Source organism: Falco naumanni, chromosome 3 (assembly GCF_017639655.2).
Source record: "Falco naumanni isolate bFalNau1 chromosome 3, bFalNau1.pat, whole genome shotgun sequence".
Lineage (NCBI taxonomy): Eukaryota > Metazoa > Chordata > Aves > Falconiformes > Falconidae > Falco > Falco naumanni.
This window is the reverse complement of record NC_054056.1, coordinates 31,572,545-31,596,115: the sequence shown is the minus strand read 5'-3', so window position 1 is coordinate 31,596,115 and position 23,571 is coordinate 31,572,545. Positions and strand designations below refer to the sequence as shown.

The window sequence follows — 23,571 nt, the reverse complement described above, 5'->3', positions numbered from 1 at the left end:
ATATCTGATTGTCAAAAGTGTTTATGTACTAGAGAAAAGGAAATCTGTGATCTGTGTGTTTTTGGAAGTTTTAGGGTATTATCTAGAGCTGCCTTTAGGGTGGAAATGTGTTGGGTCTTGAAACAGATCCTTTTTGTACTTTTGTTTCCTGCTATCTGATTTAAGCTTTCATGTCCTTTACTGCAGTGCAATCTTGACATGATTGTTTTGCTGTTCTGTGACCTGCAGTTAAATGTGGAAGAGAAATGAAAATGAAGTATATTGTATGCTTTAGTTTCTTCTATTCCTTTGAAGGACTTTGAACTTTGGGATGATGTAGGATTGAACATTCCAAAACCTCCTGACCTGTTACAACTCTATCGTGACTTTGGAAACCATCATGTTACTGCAAGAGATGTGGTAGATGTGTCAGTTGGTGTAGAAGATGATGAGCTAGAGAGTGCTACTCCTGTACTTGGGAGCGTCCCCGTATTTGAAACAACGCCACAGTCAATAGAAGTAAGAGTTTGTATAGAAGGAGCGTTTCAGCTGTTTGCAGTACTACTTAACTTTATTGTACTAAACTGTTTTGTTTCTATCTTGTATTTAGCAATGCTTAATAGTGCAAAAATTAGAAGATCAAATTAGTGTGTTAAACAATGAGAAATGGTGTTTGATGGAACAAATCCAAAGACTTGAGAGGTATGTACTTATCAATCTGCTTGACTGCTGATAAATGTTGGAATAACTTGTCAATGTTTTTCTAGCATATATGTGAAAACGTACAGCTTATAACATTACATAACATACTTCAAAGCAGGGCAGTGTTTCCTCTGTAATATGTGGTATTTGATTTAGAAAAAGGAAGAGATTTCAAACTAATTCCCTTTTACTACCTACATCACTTAATTTTGTAATCTGTTTTGTTCTTTCAGTGTAACTTCTTCATTTATTTATTTGAAAACAGAATTAGTTATGATGGGTTTTGTGTAGGTTTTCTCTTCAGTCAACTTTATTTCACTCCTCATTACGATGGTGTGGAGAGCTTCAAACACTGTTAGAAAGATGTTTGTTTGAATGCCTCACTTCAACACAGTTTTTCTTTCTGCAGAACAAGACTAGTAGAAATGACAGTATCTTTAATAACCGTAGAAAACAGAGACTTTAAAAGTTTGGTCAAAGTATATCATTCTGTAAGCTGTAAGGTGCCATTCCTCTTACATGTACAGATTCCTCATAGTGCACCAATACAACATATGGGCAAGTGCGTAATTTTTAAGTGGCTTTATTGACTTGCTTATTTACCAATTCAAAACCAGGTGGGTTAGTATGTAATAATTCACCACTACAGTATTTTAAGTTTTGCATCCCACATAGTTCTTTTTCGTGACAATTTGTGTCTCGGTGCTCGTATTTCAGCCAGAAGCAGATAACACTATCGTTACTTATTTTATTGATTCACTCACTGAGTGCAACTTTTTTCCTACTACCAATTATTGACTAAAGGACTCCATTAAGCCAGTGCTCATTTGAATAGCTTGTGTGATAGAAGTTACTTTATTAAAAGAATTTTTGAACATACTGGAATTGAAGAGGGAGCTCTTCAGTACATTGTTTCTGTATTGCAGTCTTGTGATTCCAACAACCTTTTCATGAAAACTACAAAAATATTTCATATTTTGCTTTTCCTCTTTTAGTGAAATAGATTTGCTCAAGAATGAAAACTTTGCTGTGTCAACAGTTTATGGTGTAGCTCCCCATCCTTCTTTAAAACAAGTGCCTCTCACAGTCTCAGAGGACAATGGACGGTACTTGGATATCAAGAGCTCTGAGAATGACAATAAGCATGGAAACACTGAGGAAACAAGCCTTTCTTTATCGGTTGAGGTGGATTCAAGGACTTCTAAAGACGATAAGTTAAATTCTGTGCCCTGTAAAGAAACACAGAAGCTGTCCTCTTGTGCTCCGTCAACTAAAGCTGCAGTCTACTTCGATAAACCTAATAGGTTGGTGATAAGTTTTAAACTGGAATGCTTTTATTAGGAATTCTTGTAAAATGGATAGATATTTTTCTAACAGTGGAATTCTGCAGAATGCATAGATCATTTGTGTTTTGAATGCAAATAAAAGATTTAACATATCTTTAGGTGCAGTGCTGATATTTTCATGTTGTTCCTAATCTTTTAGGAAGGAGTGCATTTGACAAACCTATAGTTTTAGTATTAAATTCAAGGGTTTCTTTTCACCTCCTACTTGTTTCTAAAACCAGCCCTGTTACTTGCAACAACAACAAAAAAAGCTAAAATCAAAATGGGGAATGGGAAGATAGGATATGTGCACTCTCTTTTAAATTTTAGTTTCATAACAAAATCTCTCCCAACTGCTTTTCAAGCAAACCACAAATTTTTACTTCTCCTATGTTGATATGTATAACTCCCTTAGAGTATGTAAGAATGCTGTATGAGGGGGGTTTTTTTTAGTAATCAGAAAGTGTATCCGATGACATTCTGATTTTTGAGTTTTGTATTTGGGACAAGTCTCACTGGCTGACTATTATTCTTTTAATTAAGATAGGGTATTTGTGATATGTTATTACATGAAGACTGAGTTTGTGTGTCTGAGTGTTCTTTAATCTATACAGTCTTTTTAAGGATTATAGGAAAGAGCAGAAGTAACATGTTCATTAAGTAATAGATAAACCACTGTGTAGCCATTAAGAGTAACACAGACCACAAACTTAATAAGGGTCTGTACAACTTCTAAAATTAGCATTGTGGACATATGTAGCTCACCTTATGGTCTTACCATTCGTATTCCTAGGTAGCCATTCAGCTTTATATTTTTTCTGTTTCCTTAGCATTCTTGTGCTGGTGTTGATACGGTAATGTTTCTAGAACGGTCTTCCATCTGAAAATACCAAGCAGAAGTTTGTGTGATACTCTGTGCAGATGGAAAATCAGTACAAACTGGAGGGGGCAGGGAGGAGAAGAAGAAGAAATAAAAAGGAGTTGCTACCTCTGCTAGTAATTAACTTTTCTTGCAAACCCTAAGTATTCTGTTTTCTCTGGGTTTCCTGGACTTCATGCACTGAGTCTTAGGGGCAGGGGCACTTTTTCAGCGATATCTTAACTTTAGAATTGAACAGGAGGAAAGATTTCTGATTTCTGAATACCATACGGTAGAGTCTTACTACAAATCTCACCTTTTCATGTGGAGTGTACTAGTGCTAAACAGGAAAGTAATACAACTTAGATTTTTTTTTTCTGGAACTTTTGTGGTGACTCCATTTAAGCTTTCCAGATTTTTATCTTTTTAATACTTTCATATCCAAGCTGAGTATCTGGACTATGTAATAATCAAAACATATAGCTGTCATACATTGATTGCTATAAGCTTGTCTACCTACCTTCATCTGTGGTTTGTTGCAAGTTTCTTTTTGCTTAGAGTAATTGCGAGTGCTGGGAGGCATTAAGTGCATGAATATTAGATTGATGGTTTGGTGTTAGTGAGGATGGGTATCAAAATAGGATGAGATCACTGACTGAGGAAGGAATTAAGAGTATCTCCAGTAGGATTTCTGAAAGTAGTCCCTAGAAAACCAGAATTTATTTGCTGCTCACAGCTCTTGGGTAACTGCACGTGGATTTATTTGAAAAGTAGTTGAATAAAGCCTTGAATCTCCATTGAGTTTACCTTAGAAGTCCCTTCAAAAGCAGTTTGCTGCAGAAATAAGTAGTGCATGTGTAATATGTAGCTGGTTCTTTGGGCTTAACATGTCAGTGAAGGGTCAAAGGAAACCATATTTGATACAGTGTTTTATCGATCCATATCACTAAATTTACTTCCTGGATTATGCATCTGGTTTGTAATTACACAGTACATTTTTATTTTTTTTCATTAAGAACTGTATTACTTGTTAAGTATTCGAGATCTGTGAGAGAAGTGCTGGATATTTATTTCAGTCCAGGGGTAGTTACTTGTAGAAGACAATTACTATAATTTGTTCAGAATGTATTAAAAGGTATTAAGACCTAAGACTCTATCCTAAAAGGCAGGATTGTTACTATTGCACTTAGGGAGTGGATTCTTGGCATAAATCTTGCCCAGATGGGAAGAGAGGATGGAAAAACAAGTGAGCCTGCTTTGTGTGACTGCACTCAGAGCAGCTGTGTGTGCGTGTCTGCAAACGAGGACATGGCCATCATTGGAAAAATGCCTCGTCTAACAGATTGCAGTAGAAAGTACTAGCAGCAGTTTTATTTAAACTGCACCACATGTATTTATTCAACTAATTTTAGGTGTTTGGTAGTTTGCACAAAATACAAGGTGTTTTCTGTATATAGCAGTCACTCCTGGCTTTTTCAGTAGACTGACTCTTGTCCCAGTGTTATATGGAACAGAATAGCAGTGTTTGGGTTTTCTGTTCATCATACTTTATTGTATTTGAACATCTTCAATACTGGCATCTGTTGGTCCTTGACAAGACTTTCCACTGACTTGTGTGCAACAGGCCTGGGTCTGTCGTCATTTCTGCCCAGCATAGCTATCAAGAATTTTACTAGGCTTCATCAAAGGGAGGGAGGTTTCTTTACTCTGAATATAGCCAGCAATCGTAATAGGATCCAAGCTGCCCAGAGCTCGCTGTTAATTAACCCATTGGGAAATTCAGTGACACATTGTCATACTTAGTTTTGAGTCTCTGCAAAATGGGGATAAAACTTTGCCCTTATGTAGGATTTTAATTAAGGTTTCAAACAGGGAAGGATCTGATGTTCTGCATCACAGACACTGAGGTGAAGGACAGCCTGCGCAAAGGGCTGGCCCAAACCCTGCCATTCTCTTAATGTTAAGCTGCTGCTTTGCAATATTTGCTCCTGTTCCCCCAGTGTAAATAAACCTTAAAGGCTTGAGTAGATCCTCTAAATCTGTCATTCAAGAATAATTTTACAGAATAAGGGTTAACATTGTTAAACAGAGGTCCTTTATAACTCACTGCCAGCTGAGTCATTTAGTAACTTTATTTTAAAGTAAAGCCTTGCACAATATCAAGCTGACGGGAATTAAAACAGACTTACTTCATTAAAATCGAAATCGTGTTTTAAAAGCCCGTGCTGTCAAGAAAGAAACTGGATTTAAAGTAATAAACATAAATTCTTATTTATCATATTTTGTAAACAGAAGAGGAAAACTACTCTGCTATGTTCATCTTCTATCATCCTGGATTGGTTTAAACAATTATAAATAGGAACTTGGATTCTTAATGTGCCTCCTTTGGTTAGAAAATGGTGAATGTTTATGTATTTACTATTATAAACGGTGTAGTTTTTCAATCTATCAGATAAAAATATGGATGTCCATACAAATAATTGCACATGCATAGGATTTTGTGTGCTCAGGTGCACAAAATACCATCTTTGAGTTGAAAGGTGATACCACTTTCCACATAAGAAATAGGACTTGCCTCTAATGCCATTAGAGGATTCAAACAGCAGATGATGATATAGAATGAGATGGTTTTTGTGCTTGTTTCGGAAGACAAATGGGTTTTTTTCCCTCTTTCAGCATAGTGGATGAGGCAGTGTTAGATTAGTATCTAAATACAGGCCTCGCATAAGGCAGAGGGAATTGTTATGGGGAAAATAAGATGCTGCTGCTTGTCGCTTATGTAATGGTCAGTCTAGTAATTGTTTTCTGAGAACATTTCTGCTAAATTATCCACCTTGGACAAGGTTGTTTTGAGACTCTTATCAGGGTTTTATATGTATGCTTAAGGCTTTGAGTAGTTTGGCTGTGTTGGCTGGTGCTGTGCATGGCTATGAGGCAGTGACACACATCTAGATTAGGGATTAAGCCACAATTTAGGGTTAGTTTTGAGGTTCTCGCTATAGGTTTGAATGCAACATTTAGATCCCAAAGTGGCAGTTGAGCAATCTGTATTTAATCCTAAAGCTTGTATTTATACAATGTGCAGAATCAGAGCATTAAGCAAAAATACTGTTTCTTGTGATTTCTGCACCCCACACACACACCAGTTTGCATAATTACATGCTTCCTCTTGTATTGCTAAAGCTTCCTTTTCTTTATGCTTTAGTCCTATTTTTGTCTGTGCAGCAGTATGAAACATGTTACATTTTTTTGGAAGTGAAAGTAACTTCTTAACTAGGACACCCACTTTTTTCTTGCTACAAACTAAACACCCTAAAAGTCAAAGATAATTTTAAACAAAAACTTCTGCAGTATGCTTCACTTAAAACATGCTTTCTGAATGTCATTTTTTCTAGCTGGTAAAACCAGAGTGAAGGGACTTGTTCAGTCACATTCTGATCTATGCTTTTTTCCCCCCCTCTCCTTTTTTGACGATGTTTCAGGAAATTGTCACCAGCTTTCCATCAGGCACTACTGTCATTCTGTCGGATGTCAGCAGACAGCCGTTTGGGATCAGAGGTATATTTCCCAGTTGACCTAAACTAGAAGATCCTCTATTCTGCATGGCAGCAATAGTTAAACAAGCAAGAACTGCTTTGAAACAAGACTTAAATGGAGAAATTAATGTGCATGAAACTTAAGGGTGTGCTTTCAGATTTTAGCTTAAATATGAAACCTAGTGATAAATATGTAATTACTGGGAAGTTTTGAGTCTCTACAAGTGGATTCATGCTTTTGAAGATACTGCCAGATAAGGCTTAATGTGTGTGAGTAATTTAAGTATTTTCTGGTAAGTGATCAGCCTGCTGCAATTCTTACTATTCTTTTGAAAGGATATTTTTCTGTTCCTCTGCTTCATTTGAAAAAAGCAAACAAATAACTTTGTTTTCTAGGTATCTCGGATTGCAGACAGTGAAAAAAGTGTCATGTTAATGTTGGGACGCTGCCTGCCTCATATTGTTCCTAATGTGCTGCTTGCAAAGCGAGAGGTGAGGAACCCTGAAACTTTACTTTTTATTCTTACCAGGATGTTTTCTTGTTCATTTTGAAGATGATATGTCTTAATTTCATGAAAGTCTGTTACTTGCAATTATGTTCTTACTTTTGTGCATGCATCTCTGCTCCTAGAAAATGGTTTTACACCTCTGTCAGGTGAGTTCAGTAAAGCTGCATGGTATCCTAATAATTCTTCCTTTGCTTAAGGCACCCATTAGCATTCAGCAGCACTAACTGTTACTGTAGGTCCATCTGTTTGTGGTAGCACAAATGTTTTTGTTAGAGAAGACCATGGCTAATTTGTGTTATAAATAGCAGAGGGTATAAGTTCAAACATCAAATTTGGTTGATTTTATCTATCGGTTTTTATAAGGATTAATCTTCAGGTTCTCTTTCAGCACTATGTAGTTCAACAAAAAAATTATTTTACCGTCTTTTTCTAGAAGGCTCCATGTATTAGCCGAGACAGGTTCATCAAAAAGACCCCTTCATAAGAAAACTAGCAATCTTGCTGATATGTTGTCCTTAAATTTTAAATGAAGCTAAATAAAATTATGAAAATGTAATGTTTATTTTGAATGTAAATGAAGATGGTATTTTGCATAATCATTCATACTATATAGAGTGTAAAAAGGAAGACTGATTGAAGATGAAAAAAAAATACTGTTTTTATATTGCTTTGTTGTAAATATTGCACATTACCAAATGTGTAAAAAATTTAAATAAGAAAACATAGCAAACAAAAATCCAGCAGCCTTATAGTTGACGCCAAACTAAAGGGTTTGAAGTAGCATAGCTCATTGAGTAAATTTAAGTCCTTGTTGAGGGGACCTACAGTATGGTAGACTTAGTAGTGCGTTTTGCATAAGTTCATTCTAAAGCTTTGAAAAATCCTCAAGAAATTCGTACTGATCCTATAATCTTAAATTTTATAGCATACAAGTAATTATCAGCTGTTCACATGGCGAGTTTGAGATGTACCATGTTTTGAAAGACTCAGACTTAATAAAAAGGTTGGGTTTTTTTCTGAGGGTTGAGGGGTGTTAACTGGGTGCTTTGGAAATGGTTCTGTTGATAGTCTCTCAGAATAATTCTGTGAATGTTCCTGGATCAGTGCTTAATTTCTGATTTCTTATTTATTTCTTTCCTTCCCTCTGCTTGGCAGGATGTGGTATTTTGGCTTCTTTTCACAGCTTGTAGCATAATCTGTGTAACGCATTTAATATTTTGGTGACCTTTTAGGCTATTCCCTACTTACTTGGTTTTACAGTTGAAGTTATATTTGATTACATATATTTTTGCCTTAAATGAATCATCTGTTTCAATTTGAAAAATCCACAAGTGAGGATTGTGTAACTGGATTGCATGGGTTGCTTAATGTTCCAAGAATTGAAATTTGCTTTAAAAATAGCTTTTCTTAGTTACCACCTGTTGTTATAACTATTGTAATGTTCTTTCAGATGTAGTTGTGGAATTTGAAGGAAAACTTGGGTAGACCATCTGTTAGTATCTATTAATATCAATATTATGACAAGCTAACCTAATAAGCTCTCTTCATCAAGGTACAGTTTTGGGTCTTGTCCAAAACCAACTTTACCATGAGAGAGTCTTAGCACAGTTTTACAGAGAATGGTGTAACATACACCAAAAGATCCCTATTTTAAGAAATGCTCATAACAGCTTCAGGTTATAATGTGAAGTGATCACCAGCCTGCTCTGAAAAGGTAGTGGTAGTATTTAAAGTCTTACACTGTCAGTGTGTGAGACATAAGAATTAAACATAATTCTGTGATGATGCCCTAAAGTACCTATCTTTGTTCTTTAAGCATCCATTATGTTGAAATTGGTTGCAAAATCTTAAACTGAAAATGTTGTGCCACATGTTTTCATTTTGGAGAAACTGAGTTTGTGGAGATTGACAGTCTCTTAGTAGGTATTGTCCTTTATCAGAGATTCAGAAGCCTTTTCAGCAATGTTTTTAACCCTGTTAAGGTCAATAGCAGCCTGCTTTATTTGGTAATAAGTGGTCCTGTAAATACTATAGTTGACTTCTGAGTGACCAGTTAGTGTCAGAATGTCTGACACATTTCTGAAATAGATGTTATTTTTGTGTTAGTGCAGTTTTCATTATTCTTCAATGTCTGTACTTTAGGGTCTGATGGAAGATAAGAAAGAAGGAAAAACAGTATTGAGTAGGGTGACTGAGGAGATAGTTGTTTCTAAAGAGAGCACTTCAACTGGGTAAAATCAATAATTTGTAATATAGATTAAATTCCTGAAATAATTTAAAATACAATATGTTAACATACAAATTTAATTTTGTTTTTACTCCAAGTGTCAAGGTTATCCTAACTGCTTGAAAACATGTATATCAATGTTTAGATTTGAATCTGAAAATACACTTAGAAACAAAAGAGATACTGCAAGCCAAATAGTTACTGGAATGAACAGTAACAAAATGCTAAAAACCTGTTTTTCAAATAAAAAAGCCCTTTGGCTGGGTACACAATCTGTGATAACGCTTTTTGCAGATAACCAACTTGTGTTCATAAAATTTAATCTGCATTGGAATCTGCTTCCTCAGTTTTGCTTTTACCACTTAAAACTAAAACACATTTAAGGTTAAAAACAATAAAATCAGTTACCTTCCATTTGTAAAGACGTACACCATAAAAAGATTCTTTTGGCTAAACTCTAATTGGAGAAAAGCAATCTTTTAAAGTTTTTGCAATAACTGATCAGGCAGAATTGGTTTCTCACCCTTTCTAAGATGTAAAAATGAGTATCTTTTTGTTAGGTAACAGGTGTAACCTTGTTTGTATGTACAACTTCAACCTTTAATGGAGTTTGGGCCAGAGTAAACTTTTCCACTTAATATCAGGATCTTGTTAATCTTGTTCTTAACCAAGAAACACTTTTCCTTAATTATTTATACCTTTCATCTCACCTATTATTCCAAGGTTAGTTTCTGTAACTTTCATTTATGTTATGCAAACTTAGCATAACCATGGTAGTAATGTGCACAGTTAAATTTTTATACTGAGAAACTATTATTGATACAGTGTTCAATATATTAAGAATAAAGTTTTTCTTTTTTTCCGTTGTAAAGCTAAAGCAGAGAAAATGCTGAATCTGCAGACTCTGAATGGCTGCCATTCTTGACTCAGCTAAAAGAAAGTAATGTAGATTTCAAGTTGTTCACGTTAACGTGTAGTAACTATACATAGGCATCACCGAGGCACTTTTGTTCTCTGGCCCTTTTTGTATGTAGCTGTCTCTTAAAACACAGTAGAGCTGAATATCTTACTACAGATTTTCATCTCAGTCGTTCTTTAAAAGCCTTAAAGTATTGGCTTTGTTAAAAAATGTGAAAGAATGCTGTGTCAGAGCTTGGCAGTATATTTAAGTGGATGTTTCCAGTAACTGTGTCAAGCAGATGTCTTTGTGGTTGAAAATGGATAAAGGTATATAGGTTTGAATTCCTGGGCACGAAAACTGTCAGCTATCGGTATCTTTAAATGACTGTTTCTGTTTCACAGAACAGGGAAGAATAGAAAAATTTAAATGAACAATTAAAATGCTTTCTGTTACTCTGTAAAATATAGATTGTGGTAGGCTTCTATAGATTCTTTTGAAAAGATAGGGGTAGTGTTGACCACAGCCTGTTTGCTGTTCTCTTCTGGTTTGTGTAGGGTGTTGGTTTCGGTTGGGGAGGTGAGGTGGGGCTGTTTTTGTTTAGGAGTTTTTCTTTGGAGACACCTGCATGGACAGTTATGCAGTAGAACAGAGAGAAGATGGGACGCTTCAGTTCAGCACGAAGCATTAGGTCAGCTTCATAGCCTTGCCTGTTGTTCACCTGTACATAGCTTATGTCACAGTAAAAACAAAATAACTTTTTTCTCTCTATTCTACATCTGGGTAGCTCACAGATGAAGTGCCTCAGATATGAACTTGCCTTTTCAGTAGTAGAGGTGAGACCTCTAACACCTGATGTTTTATTTCGTCAAGTTGCAAGTGCTGACAATGTTACAGTGTTAGTCTGCTTGGCATCCAACAGGAAAACACTATCGCACTCCTGAAAATCAGTCCTGGTATTGTTGACTAACAGCAACGTAAACTAGTTGGTTTTCCTAAGCCAGAGGCAAAAGAGACTCGGGAATGAACAGGACGTTTAGGAAGGATCCCAAATTAAATAGAGAGTGAGTTGCTGGTTTTTTAAAAACTTTTGTTCTTGCTCTATGACTGTCAGCACAAGTGGTATTCCTTCCCAAGGAAGGCAGAGTGTTTCAGATAGCACTGGAAGTCCTCTCCTTGATTATTAATAATTATATACAGTCTCCATAACAATGATATCAATTTTCCTCTTGAATTTAAACAGCCAAATGCTAATATTACTGGATCTTATTGGAAAATTACCACTTTCTACAGCACTTCTGTGCTGGTTTTGAGAATGAAAAATCGGAGATTTATTAAACAAGTCTATAGATCTAAGGCATGGCCTTTAGCAACAGGAAAGGCATGAGCTTGAACCTGTTTTTGTTCTTAATCATCCTGGATATCCCGAGAAGAATCTGTCCCCTTTAAAGTCTTTGGCAGACTTCACTTGACCTGTTTTGTCCATCTATGAGACCAGTTTTGTCCTTCTGGTCCCACAGAAAGTCCCCTTCACCTCCAGTTTTACTTTCCTGTCCATTAAGTGTATAGGGAGCACATAAAACACTGTTCAAGACTTCTCACTGTTTCTCCACTCCCCTTAATAGAAGGAACTGTAGAAGCACTGATGCAGCGATGCAGAGAACACTCTCTTCTCCCATAGTATGCATGAAAGAATGTGACCAATGGACAAGAGAATACAGCTAATTCCGTCAGCTGTAATAACCAGCTTTCTGCAAGGTAAAGAACCAGCCTTGTATCTGCCCCACGTCAACAGTGTTAGGTTACTCATTAGCCTTACACACAAGGTAGTGGTAGTATCTAGGTAAACGTTCAGAGGTACTTTCCTTTCATACAGACTTAGCTGGAAAAAGACAACTTTTTAACTTTCTTAAATCTGAAAAGAAGCAAAAAAAAAAAGCTCATGGCACTGTTTTCAAATCTAGCAGTAGGTTTGGAGTGAGTAGTTGATATTTTTGTGTAAGTACTCAAACATACTAGGAAAGTGAAGTCAGTGTTATGTTTCAACAGATCAAACAAAAACCCTCGATCATAAAAAAACCATAGATGTCCCATTTCATGGGGTATATTTAAAAAAAACAACTCTCTAAGGAGTACTTAAGAATAACTGCAAGAGCAGTTGGATAATGTGAACTTAGAGTAGATTTCAAAAAGTTAGAACCTGGTGAAGTAACACTTTTTATTTATTTGAAGGTTTTTCTGTGAGCTATAATCTTTTTGTTGAAGTACTTCTGCTATGCATCTACAAATTGCAATCTGATTCTGCCTTTAAAAAAGCTGTATAAGTAGGGATATTTAGAGTGGTAGAGGGTTTTTTTTATTTTTATATAATAGTTTTTCAAAAATTTTTTAGTTAAAACAGTGTTCCCAGGAGAGAAGACACTTCTGTGAAGTATGAAGAAAAAAGTAAAATAGGCTAAGCCCTCCACCTTCTCAGAACTTTTAAGTGGGCAAAACCTCAATGTTAACTATCCGAAAAATAAAATTCAACATGCAAATTGTAGATGAAAAGGAGCTTTCATCTGAAAGAAGATATTTAGCTATTTGTGTGATGAATTTGTTAAGTTTCTTTAATACAGGTTTTCCATTCACATTATTTTACATTATGCTACACTTATTTAAAAACAAACCCAAAAACTGTCTCACGTCAAAACATTGAGAAGTAGAAATGTCCAAATTGTTCGAACTTGTTTCTTATTTCTCCTTCTGTGCTATCAGATTTTTATGTGGTGGGTAGGATATTTCCACATTCATTCTACTGTCTTGTCATATATTCCCTAATCTGTACCATAATTGGGTTAAATATTGCCAAAATACCTGTCAGAATCTTAAAATACATTTTAGGATGTCTCAGTCCATATTCAGGGGGGGAAAACAGTACACTGAGTAGAATTCTTGTAGAATGAAAACAAAAGCATATTGGGAGTTGACTGTTTTAGGCAGTGCTCTGAAATAGAGTATTGTTCTATGTTTAAAATAAACTTAGCACTTGCTGTTCAGGAAAATGCAAATTGAACAGTGAGGTTGTCTTTACTGTTGTTTCCAAATGTCCACCTTATTTAATAGGCTTACTCACAAGAATATCATGAATAGGTCGCTTGGAATCTCTGCAAGAAATTGGCACCTCCCTGCAAAGTTATTACAAATAACTATAGATTTTTCCAGGTTTTGTATAGTCTTTCCTAGTAACTCCAGAAGTGTTTCCCACTGTCATCTGCTTGTTTGTCACAAAGCTTGTCTAATGAAAGGGGATTAAAAGTATGTCGCAGGTGGGAGAGAAAGTCTCCAGGTTGGTTGCCCATGTGTTCTCTGCAGACACCCAGGTTTGTCTTGTTCTTTTCCCCTGACCTCCCAAATGTGATGTTTCTGTCCCCAGGATATTAAACCACTTAGAAATTGTATGGCTTCCAAATTCAGTTGGAGTGAAGGCTTGTGTCAATAAGGTCAAGGAAAGGGACTTCCAGTCCATGTTTTAGAAATGTTTGTTTCTTCTGGGAATGAATACCATAAGCTTTGAAGGCATATTTAGGAAGGAGGAGGTCCTCACTGTTGTGAACAGCAGTGTATGTTCTTTCAGTCAATGTTTTACACAGTATTTGCTTGGTAGTTTGTTCTTTAAGGAAATTGAATTGCTCTAAAAAGAAAATTCAGCTTCAGATATTGCCTCTTTATTAGAAAAAAAAAAGTTTTTTAAAACCATATCGTTCTCAGTCAACACAAAATACAGGATACCTGGCTGCAGTCACCTTTACCGATACATGTTTCTCAGTTCAAACTTGTGCACAAAACTGTGTGCATGCTAAATTGGAAATTTTAATCTTTAACTCTGTGGCATCAGAAATAGCTTTTTCTTCAGGAGCTTTGTTCCATAGATATCTGTAGAGCTTGTTTCAGTTCAGTAGGTAGCGAAGAAAATTTAAACCATGGTTGTCCCCTAATTCTGGTTACAGGTGACCTGCGTATGTTATTTGTAATCTTTGCAGAGTTTTTTGTTTTATGTGCTGGTTCTCTCCCCTGATCCTTCCTAGCAGGAAAATAATTCTAACTTTTGTAGTCCTTCGCTTTTTTCAGGTCATTTAATAAGAGATCAAGATCCTAAAACATCCTCTCTGTTTTGATGTTATGTGGCTAGATTTATCTTCTTAGGTTCTTTTGCCATTAATGAATATATGCCCAAAGCATTTTTACCTTGTTTGATTTTCCGCTACCCACAACTTTTTAGGAATTGATCCCACTCATACTGTGTACAGCCTGCCTCCATCCTGAACCCAAAGAGAGAGATCAGCTTCTACACATACTGTTCAATTTGATCAAACGACCAGATGATGAGCAAAGGTGTGTTTGCGTTTGTGTTGCGGGACAAGAAGGAACTTTTTTCTTTGTCAAAGAAGTAGAACTGATAGAAACTCGCTATTATTGCATGATTTTAACCAAGTTTCACTTTAGCTGATAATTTGCTGGTATAGCGTTGACAAATGTATGTGGACTTCGGGATTTTCCATTTCCATGACTTGTGCTTTCTAGTTACTAGAATGTAAGAATGCGTTTGATAAGCTATAGTGTAACATTCCAGTTCCGTTTTGGTTAAAGATGAATTGAAATGCTTCATTAAAATGAGCTTTAAGATGATAATTCTTAGCAATGACTGATACAGAAATGAGAGCAGCTTTTTTTAAACCTCTGTCAGTGTATCTTAGTGATCTATATGTTTTTAAGTTAGTGTTCAGTTGGGGAAAATAGCATGAGGAAATAGTACTCTTCCTACTTATTGTTCAGTACTATGGTAGCAATAAAAAATTCAGAAGACTGAAGCAGTGATTTCGTTCCTGCAAGCCTTAAGATCTTTGTTTTATTTTAGGACTTTGTCTCAAAGTCTTAAAAGTCTAAAACAAAGTCTAAAAATACTTTTTATTTTGTTTTATAAAATTAGTTCTTCCTTAGTACTCAGGAAATCTGACTTTGTACGTTTCTTGATAAGAATATCCTTAAGGTTGAAAGACAGTACCCTAGCTGGTATGTTTCCTTCTCTGACTGTGGAAAGATTTTTCATATTTTATCTGTAGCTCTGCCATTATTTTCATTAGAGATGTTTTGTAAAGCATCTGTATCTATCGTTGCTCTATTCTGTCTTCAGGCAAAGTAAGCTTTATGAAATAGGTGGAAAGCATTTATCCTGACGATTCTCTGAACGGAAGTCGTTCTAAATTCTTCTGGTGTCTTTCTAAATAGTTCCCGTGGTAAAATTTAGAGATGAGGTACAATTGTAAGGCACGGCTTTGGAGACAAAAAAAGTGCATAAATAAAAGGAACTTGTAGCACAGTGGAACCATGCAGATTGAAATCAAAATAAGATGCAGTCCTGTTTTGTGCGATATGAAGAAAGCAAAGACATTCAGCTTAGTCACCAGAGCAATGGTGTTATCTCATATGTTATTTGTTTACCTACTGCTATACAGTACATGCCTAATTATACATTAAAGTAGCAGTTGATAACAAGTTGACTTTTTAAATTTGGTAAATGCAAGAGGCTGAAATGTGACATTGTGTTTCTAATAATGAACCCATTAAAATAAGTATTTTATTTAAAACATTTCACCTTTTAAAGTATGTTAACAATCATACAGGCTTTCCGCAGAATACTTGTTGCCTATGTGAAAGGCTTTTTGGTGCACGCAGATAAGCATGTTGCTATAGACTTGTATACTAACATTACGTTTAACAAGGCCACTTTTATATTCAAGGCTTTGCTTCTTAAGATACTGTTCAACTTTTCAGAACGTTTACCAGATTTTCTTCTGCAAAGAAACAATTATGTATTAGCTTTACTTAAACTTCTTTCTGGGCAATTATGTTGATTTTGGAAGCTAAGGAGCCATGAAGAAGTCAGATTAACATTGGAGTCCTTTAGGACAAGCTTAAAACATAGTTCAGAATGTGAACTCTTGAAGATTTCCAAGCAAAGTACCCAGAAGCAGCCCTCTTAATGAAAAGAAGCTAAAATACATTAAGCTTAGTGTATCTAGTATGCCTTTTCATTGGTGTTGTGATATCACTTCTTAGAGAACACACATAACTTGCTGATACATTAAGAAAAACTCTAGAAGTTTTAAAATATAACCTTCAGGAGCAACTTGAACCTTGAACTATGTAATATAAGATTGAATTGCATACCAGTGCACGCAGTCACTTTCTAAAACCTCTGTAAAGAGCTTAGAAGTGTTAAATTATGTCTGTTCTCTTACCTTCTGCCTTGTTCCTCTAGTCTGCTTCTTGGTTTCGCTGTGGTTTCTGTACTGGTGTAGCAAACTAGTGCTCTGCTGAATCATACTGATTTGCTTTGTGTTCCTGCCTGAGTGGTCATAAGTGTATAACCTGGGAAGAGCTCTTTTAGGAAAGCATTCCCAGGATCTTGTTAACAAAAGACATCATTATGACAATAAGTAGAAAAAAGTTTTTCCCATATCCAGCCTTGACTGCAATTTTTGCAGCAACTTAGTGTTAACATCTTTTGTTTCAATGACCTGTTGAGATCCTTACAACCTTTCCTTCCACTGAAATACTGACTCTTGTCATATAATTTTAAGATGGTTACAATAAAATATTCAAAACGTTAATTTTTAATATTTTTGCAATACCTTAAAGTTCCCTATTTTATAGGCAAGTCAAAAGGAAATCCAAGTTAATTTTGAGATTTCACGGAACTGTTTTGAGAAGGGAAGGTTTAATTTTTTTAAAAAAGTATATATTTTGGCTTTCCCAGTTTCTGATGCAGAAGACTTCAAGCAATTACTGTGTTCTGCTATTCACTTTTTTAATATCTTATAAAAGTATATTCTGTTGCCCTATTCTGTGATTAGGTGCAGCATGTAGAACCCAAGACAGCTATTCAGATAACCGTTTTCTTTCTTGTAGAACTCGGAACTGCCACAGGCTTTTGGCTCCATATTGCTATCACATATCAGCTGTTGATTGCTTGATTCTTATCTAATCACTGCATTTTTGTTTTCCCCCAACCTTTTTACCTTGAGCAAAGGTCTAGTTCTTTGTACATGGTAGAGAGGAAAAAAATTTCTTTCTGATAGACTATTTCTCCTTGAGAAGATTCTGAAAGTGAATGAGGGGTTTTTGGGGTTCTGTTTGTTGGGTTTTTTTAATGGGAATGTATTGTATAACTGGTTAAGAAATAACCAGCAGAATCGCTGCCTTTCAACCTTAAGGGCATACTATTAGCTGCAGTAAATAATTAGGAGTTCAGACATGACACTAAACTGGTAACAAATTAATTCTGGCTTACTTTCCACAAAATAATAATGAACAAATTCTTAGTGGTGTCCTAATCTTACTGTGAAGGTGATAAAATGAAAGTCTTATGTCCAGTTACAGTGTTACAGTTTCAAACTGGTTATTTGTTGATGCAGGCGCTGCAGTAAATAGCACTAGTGAATTGCATGGAAAGTTGCTATCATTTGAGTCCTATTAACAGGAAAAATAGAAGTGAAAAATCCTTAAAAGATAAACACTCATTAAGTAAGCAACAAATGACAATTAAGTACAGTTTTATTGAAATTCTAAAAACATCTCTGTGTCTATGAAATTGGTGGAACTACAGTGACTTCTTGCAGACTTTGAGGAAAGTTAAAAAAGGCAAGAATATAAATAAAAATTACTCAGGTGATTGTAGATACTACTGATTGGTTAATTGCTTCCCTTTGATAATGGGGTTTGGAAGATTTCTGACAAGAGTGAAGTCCAGTATTTTGGGAGAGATGAAAGAAACTTGCATGTTAGAATGTTGTGAAACCATGTCACAAAAGAAGTTACTTCTGAACAAAGTTCATTGAATCTCATGAATGCCTATAAATACAAGCAGAACGTGTACTTGACTAAAATACTGATAGTATGATAGTATTAAGTAATCTAGATCCTTTTACTGCATGATGAATCATAGTATTCAGTAAGAATTAAATGAGGTTTAGTCAGAGATTCCTGATCTCAGACATTAGGAAATCGGACATTCACAAATCGGAGATTCTCAGGGTCTGGTTCATGGAGTTTAGGATTTGCAAGTTTCTGGAAAAGGCATATTAAATAGAAAACAAGGTAAGTTGAGTTGGAAGGGATCTTTAAAGGTCGTCTAGTCCAATCGCCCCTGCAATGAACAGGGACAATAGTGCAGCTTTCAATTTAAGGTTTAGCCTTTAAGTCAGTGTGTATGGTGTGGAATTTTGACTGTAGACAATTACCTAGTGCCTGACAGCATCTATTTTTCCTAACTTAGTATGTTTTACATATGATAGAACTTGACTTATAAAGAGATTAAAGCTTTGCATTTATGTTTTCAGACAGATGATACTGACTGGGTGTGTGGCATTTGCCCGACATGTTGGACCAACACGTGTAGAAGCTGAGCTTTTACCACAGTGTTGGGAACAGGTAACTGATTAAGTTGTGCTTTACACTGCAAAATAAGTTAGAAATTCATAATTTTTGAGTTGTATTTGTTTGAGGGGGAAGTTGGTTTTGGTTTTCTTTTTCAATGAATGGCAGTTTAAAGTATTTTTCAGAGAACTATTTGGATGTTCTTTGTCCTCACTATATAAATACTTCTATATAACTTTAAAAGGAGCTCAGAAGCATAAAATTTGTCAAAGGCTATCTGGAGATTCTAGTTGACTGCATACACCTCTAGATGTTTGTTATGTTGAAATGTAGATATGTGTGTGTCCATCATCAATGTTGCCTAACCTGTTGCCAGGTAACTGCCTTTGTACTGCAATTTCCAGACTGTTGGAAATCCATTTTCATTCGCTGATTTTTATATTGTATTAAGTCTCTGGAGCAGCATCCACACTTCAGTTAGTTTAAATTCTTAAACAGACAGAAAATTAAAGATCGAAGTAGTCAGAAATAAGACCCCCATAGATGGGCATGATTTTATACCTGTAAGATCAGCCTGAAGTTTGCATGTGACTTCTAGAATCACAATGACCTTTTCCGCAGGTATCCTAAATTAATAGATAGAACTGAATGACCAAACTGAAATGCTCTTACTGAGGTATAGAAACAGAACAATGTGAGTATAGGTGAAAATGCATGGTATTTTCCTACCATAATGAAGAAAAGGGAGCTCGTCATTGCCTAAAAGACAGTCAGTAACTAAGCCATGACAGATTGGTAATGCTTACTTTCATGGCACAGTCTTTCTGGTCTGATAATTGTCAACTGTTTCTTGCATAATGCAACCATCTGTGTTTCACAATAAAGTCCAAGCTTTAATAGTCTTAATACTTTCTGACAGTAGAAGTACATAGTATATGCAGCATTTGTGCTTATACGTGTGACTGATATATCTATTGATTAAATGAAGGACTCATGGCAATAGTAGTTGAACAGAAAATAAACCACATTTTGTTTTCTAGGCCTTCTCATGAAATCTAAACTGTTTAACAAAAAGTCTTACCTCAGTAAGACCACATCTTTATCATACTAGTTTCTTGCTAATTGCTGATGCAAGCAAGAAACAATTCCAACTGTAACAGTACAGCATATCAGGCTGCCAAGCCATATGTCATCATGCACTTATTTAATGCAGTTTGCTAGATTTTGTTGGCAGTACTGAAACCAGGTCATTTTATTCTCCAGCAAAATACCAGCTGAATCTCATTGTCACAAGATGGAATTTGTAGAAGGAACTCAAAAATACACATAATTTTCTGCCTTTTCTCAGTAGATGCTTTAATCATGAAAGCATTCATGCAGTTGGTCTCCAACCAGAGTCTATTTACAGATGCAGAGGATTGGGAACTCAGAAGATTCAGCATTTTCATCCACACATTGTGGAGTGCAGAGTTACAAAGCTAGTCTATATGATCTTTCTACCTGCTCTTTGCAGGTAAAATTCAGTAGCTGACTCACTGGTGTTTAGATCAATGATCTGTGAATGCTGGAAGTTCCCTCAGAACTAGTGACCAGTTTATTTGCTTTCAAAATTGTACTGCTGCTTATTAAAGACAAAAGGAAAATAAATGGTAGTAAACATTTTACAGTTAAGTTTCCAAGGGCTAATAATCTTCCCTGAATTGCAAACCTTTCAGAAATTTGAGTCCTTTTTTCCTCCAATGTGTTAGTATATCTTTGCAATATCGGGGGTGATGTTTATATTGCCTTGCTGGTCTACCTAAAGTTGAAACTAGCCTTTGCTGTTTCCCTCAGGTAGGCAGAGCTCCAGAAAGGAAAGTGTATCTCTCTCACCAGTAGGGAATTTGCATTTGGAAAGATGGCACATAAGTCAAAGATACTATAGGTATTAAAGCAGCCTGTTGCGTGCCTGTAATGGTTCTCATCTATGAAACCTCCATACTTAAAAATACTACAGGTGCCCTACTGATGAATAAAAAATAATGATAAACACACTCAAAGAACGTTCTTCCATGCCTGAGACCGAGACAAAGAAGGCAGTGAGTTGCTTGGTCTTTTCCATGGTAAGATGGTGTCTTACCAAGGCTATACACTGCATAGCAAGAGAGAAATAGTTGCACCACGCACATACCCTATTTTATCTGACAGGATCAAACTGTTCATATTTCTCTCTCATCTTTTTACCCTAAATATTTTTTATATTCCCGAAGTATATTGAAACATATTACGTGCTTCTTTGTACAAGCATTACACTGGCCGTTAAAGCTGACCTCACCAGGATGCAAACTGGGTTCCAAAGTGTCAATATCAAATTTGTAAGGCAGAATTTTCAAACGGACTATGAGTGGTAATGGGGAGGTAGCACAGGATCAAGAGGTTCGTGGGAATAGGAGATGTTTTCAGTCACATTTTAGAGGCGTGACATGTTTGAGAGCAGAACTTCAGTATCATGCAGATACTTTTTAGCGTAGTATGTGTGTCTTTTGACTGATTGCTCAGCAAGACTTTAGGCAGCTATGCTACACCGGTTGGCTCAGAGCACTAGAGGGCACTTGAGTAGTTCTTGGAGAACCAGCACTCCTGGAGGGCTACACAAGACAAAATATTTCTTGACATGCCAGCTTTGAAGTTACTCATATTCTTTAGAGTACAGCAGCCCATACACTGTTTTCCACACTTCTTTTACTGCATATACATATACGCTTCTCTAATTCTTCTCTGACTACAAGCTCTATTTTGTAGGACAACTAGAGAAGGCTGTATCTGCCTAGCCTTTATACCTCAGTGCGAGAATCTGGGGCTGCTTAGTACCCATATGCAACTTCTACAGGCACAGTCAATGTTTATCTAAGAGGTGCAGATGTATCCCTCGGTTGGAGTTCATTTGAACCACATTTTGAATACTGGTTACTGCAAAGTAAATAGCCATTCTGTTTCTCTTTACCAGATCAACCACAAATACCCAGAGAGACGGCTACTGGTAGCGGAATCCTGTGGAGCTTTAGCACCTTACCTTCCAGTAAGCTTAACAGTGTATTAATACTGACTCTAAATATTTTGCTAGTGAAAGCAATGTGAAAATCTGTTGCATAAACATCCTTTATCATTTTAAATGTTCCCACGTGCATTTGTTAGTCATAAACAGTCACATTGTCTATCACATGTGTGAGTTTCAATAAATCACATTAAAGCATTCATGGCTTATTATAAAGGAATACAGGTCCGTATAGCTATAAAATGCCTCTAAAAACAGTATCTTCTGAAAAAATCATCTTTGTTTCAGTGAAGCTGAAGTAAAGCTAGTTAGGACTAATTAAGGAAATAACCACTGAAAAAATACTTGGCAATAATTTTTTGATCTAATGATGATCCAGTAATTCTTCGGACACTGTGGAATGTTACATGAAGAGTGCTGCCAGTCAGAAGAAGCAGCAAATTTAAGTCAGTGGCAAACTAGAATACGAAGCTTCAGAGAAAGAGGGAAAAAAAGACAAATTAAAAACTCACTTCTCCAATTTAGTAATGCAGTTATTAAAGATTCTGGTTTAAGTCTAGGCCTGTAGTAGTTTTTTGCTGTTAGTTATTTGTGGTTCCATAAGTTCTGTGATTAGTAGGACAAAAGGCTCTCTGGTGAGGCTACTGACATTTTAAATACATACATCTTCTGTTGTGAAAACTGAATGTGTAATATTCATAAAGGGATCTATAGTTGGAGGAACTAATTTTGTTTGTGAGCACTTATACAGTGTAAACTACTTATATAAATTGATATAAACCTGCATGTCTTGTTTCATTTGATTTAACAAGTATGTTTCTTGTTTACAAACAGAAAGAAATTCGTAGTTCGTTAGTACTTTCCATGCTGCAGCAAATGCTAATGGAAGATAAGGCAGATCTGGTACGAGAAGCTGTGATCAAAAGCCTTGGCATCATTATGGGATATATTGATGATCCAGACAAATATCAACAGGTATAATTTAGTTTGGGATCTGTATGTATAAAATGTCTTCTATAGTTATTTCATTAATAGGGGGATAGATAATTTCATGTATTATTAAATCCTTCCAGATACTTTTAAAAATGTTGATGGTTTATATCAATATGGATTTTTAATGTATCACCAATACAAAAAAGAAAACATATACTTAGAAGTATAACTAGAATCTCAGGTGTAAGCCTTATACAGAAGCGTCTCTAATAATTCATAGTTTGCCTTCAAGAACATACCACTTCATTGCCCACCTGATACTCTTAGCCGATATGATACCATCGCTTGCTAACAGAGATTTGTCTCCTGCAACAAAGCCAACTTGTAGTTCAATTTAATACTGCCTAGTAATGTTTCAGGTAAGTGAAAATGATGAACTTGTAATCCTGTCTTTGAGTTCTTGAAGGCAGAGTGGTAAAATGTGTTTGTATTGATTCTGATGACTGTAGAGAAATACTAGCGGGGTCATTGAACCACCCACTGTTTGCCTTTGTAAATGTGGTGGGAGTATCTGTTGAAAGGGCTCCATGTACTACCTTGTTTTATTTTTGTTAGTGTAGCATTTTAAAAACGGATCATAATCTTTTTCTATTCTGCACAGTTTGTGTGGGAAACTTTAGCATAAACTCTAGGAAAATTATGTTATTTCTTGTCTTCTACCAGGGCTTTGAACTGCTGCTTTCAGCTTTAGGAGACCCTTCAGAACGTGTAGTTTGTGCAACACATCAGGTATTTTTACCTGCTTATGCTGCCTGGACAACAGAACTGGGAAATTTACAATTCCATCTTATACCTACACTGCTTAATAAAATTGAAAAATTGCTCAGGGTATGTGTTCAGCTGTTCGGAAAATTGTCTTTGTATCTTTATTATATATGCAGGCTTTTTTAAAAAATACGAAAATGTAAATAACTACTACTTATGTTCTATGGGGGAAAAATTTTAGGAGATTCTTCTTGTACTTCCATAACTTTTACTTGTCCTTTGAAAAAGGGGGGAAGAACACAAAACCCCTCAAAAGAAACATATTCTAATTTAATGATGTTTTGCTTTGTAGCGCAGTAATCAAAGTGCAGTTCAGTAAATGCTTG

The 23,571-nt window shown here is 35.8% G+C and overlaps 1 protein-coding gene across 5 annotated transcripts in view; it reads left to right on the top strand.

Annotated features, from left to right (window-relative positions):
- The window catches only part of RELCH (RAB11 binding and LisH domain, coiled-coil and HEAT repeat containing), a 79,022-nt gene that overhangs the window by 25,860 nt on the left and 29,591 nt on the right, over positions 1-23,571 (top strand). For 4 of the 5 annotated variants that reach the window (XM_040585709.1, XM_040585708.1, XM_040585710.1 and 1 more), the window contains exons 6-15: positions 295-498; positions 590-681; positions 1,677-1,985; positions 6,348-6,423; positions 6,798-6,893; positions 14,297-14,409; positions 18,417-18,507; positions 21,440-21,511; positions 22,322-22,462; positions 23,144-23,308. In XM_040585709.1, the coding sequence (XP_040441643.1) occupies positions 295-498; positions 590-681; positions 1,677-1,985; positions 6,348-6,423; positions 6,798-6,893; positions 14,297-14,409; positions 18,417-18,507; positions 21,440-21,511; positions 22,322-22,462; positions 23,144-23,308 (1,359 nt within the window). Of the gene's footprint in view, positions 1-294; positions 499-589; positions 682-1,676; positions 1,986-6,347; positions 6,424-6,797; positions 6,894-11,664; positions 11,794-14,296; positions 14,410-18,416; positions 18,508-21,439; positions 21,512-22,321; positions 22,463-23,143; positions 23,309-23,571 lie in introns of those variants that run through there. The other variant, XM_040585713.1, reaches the window with a different exon arrangement.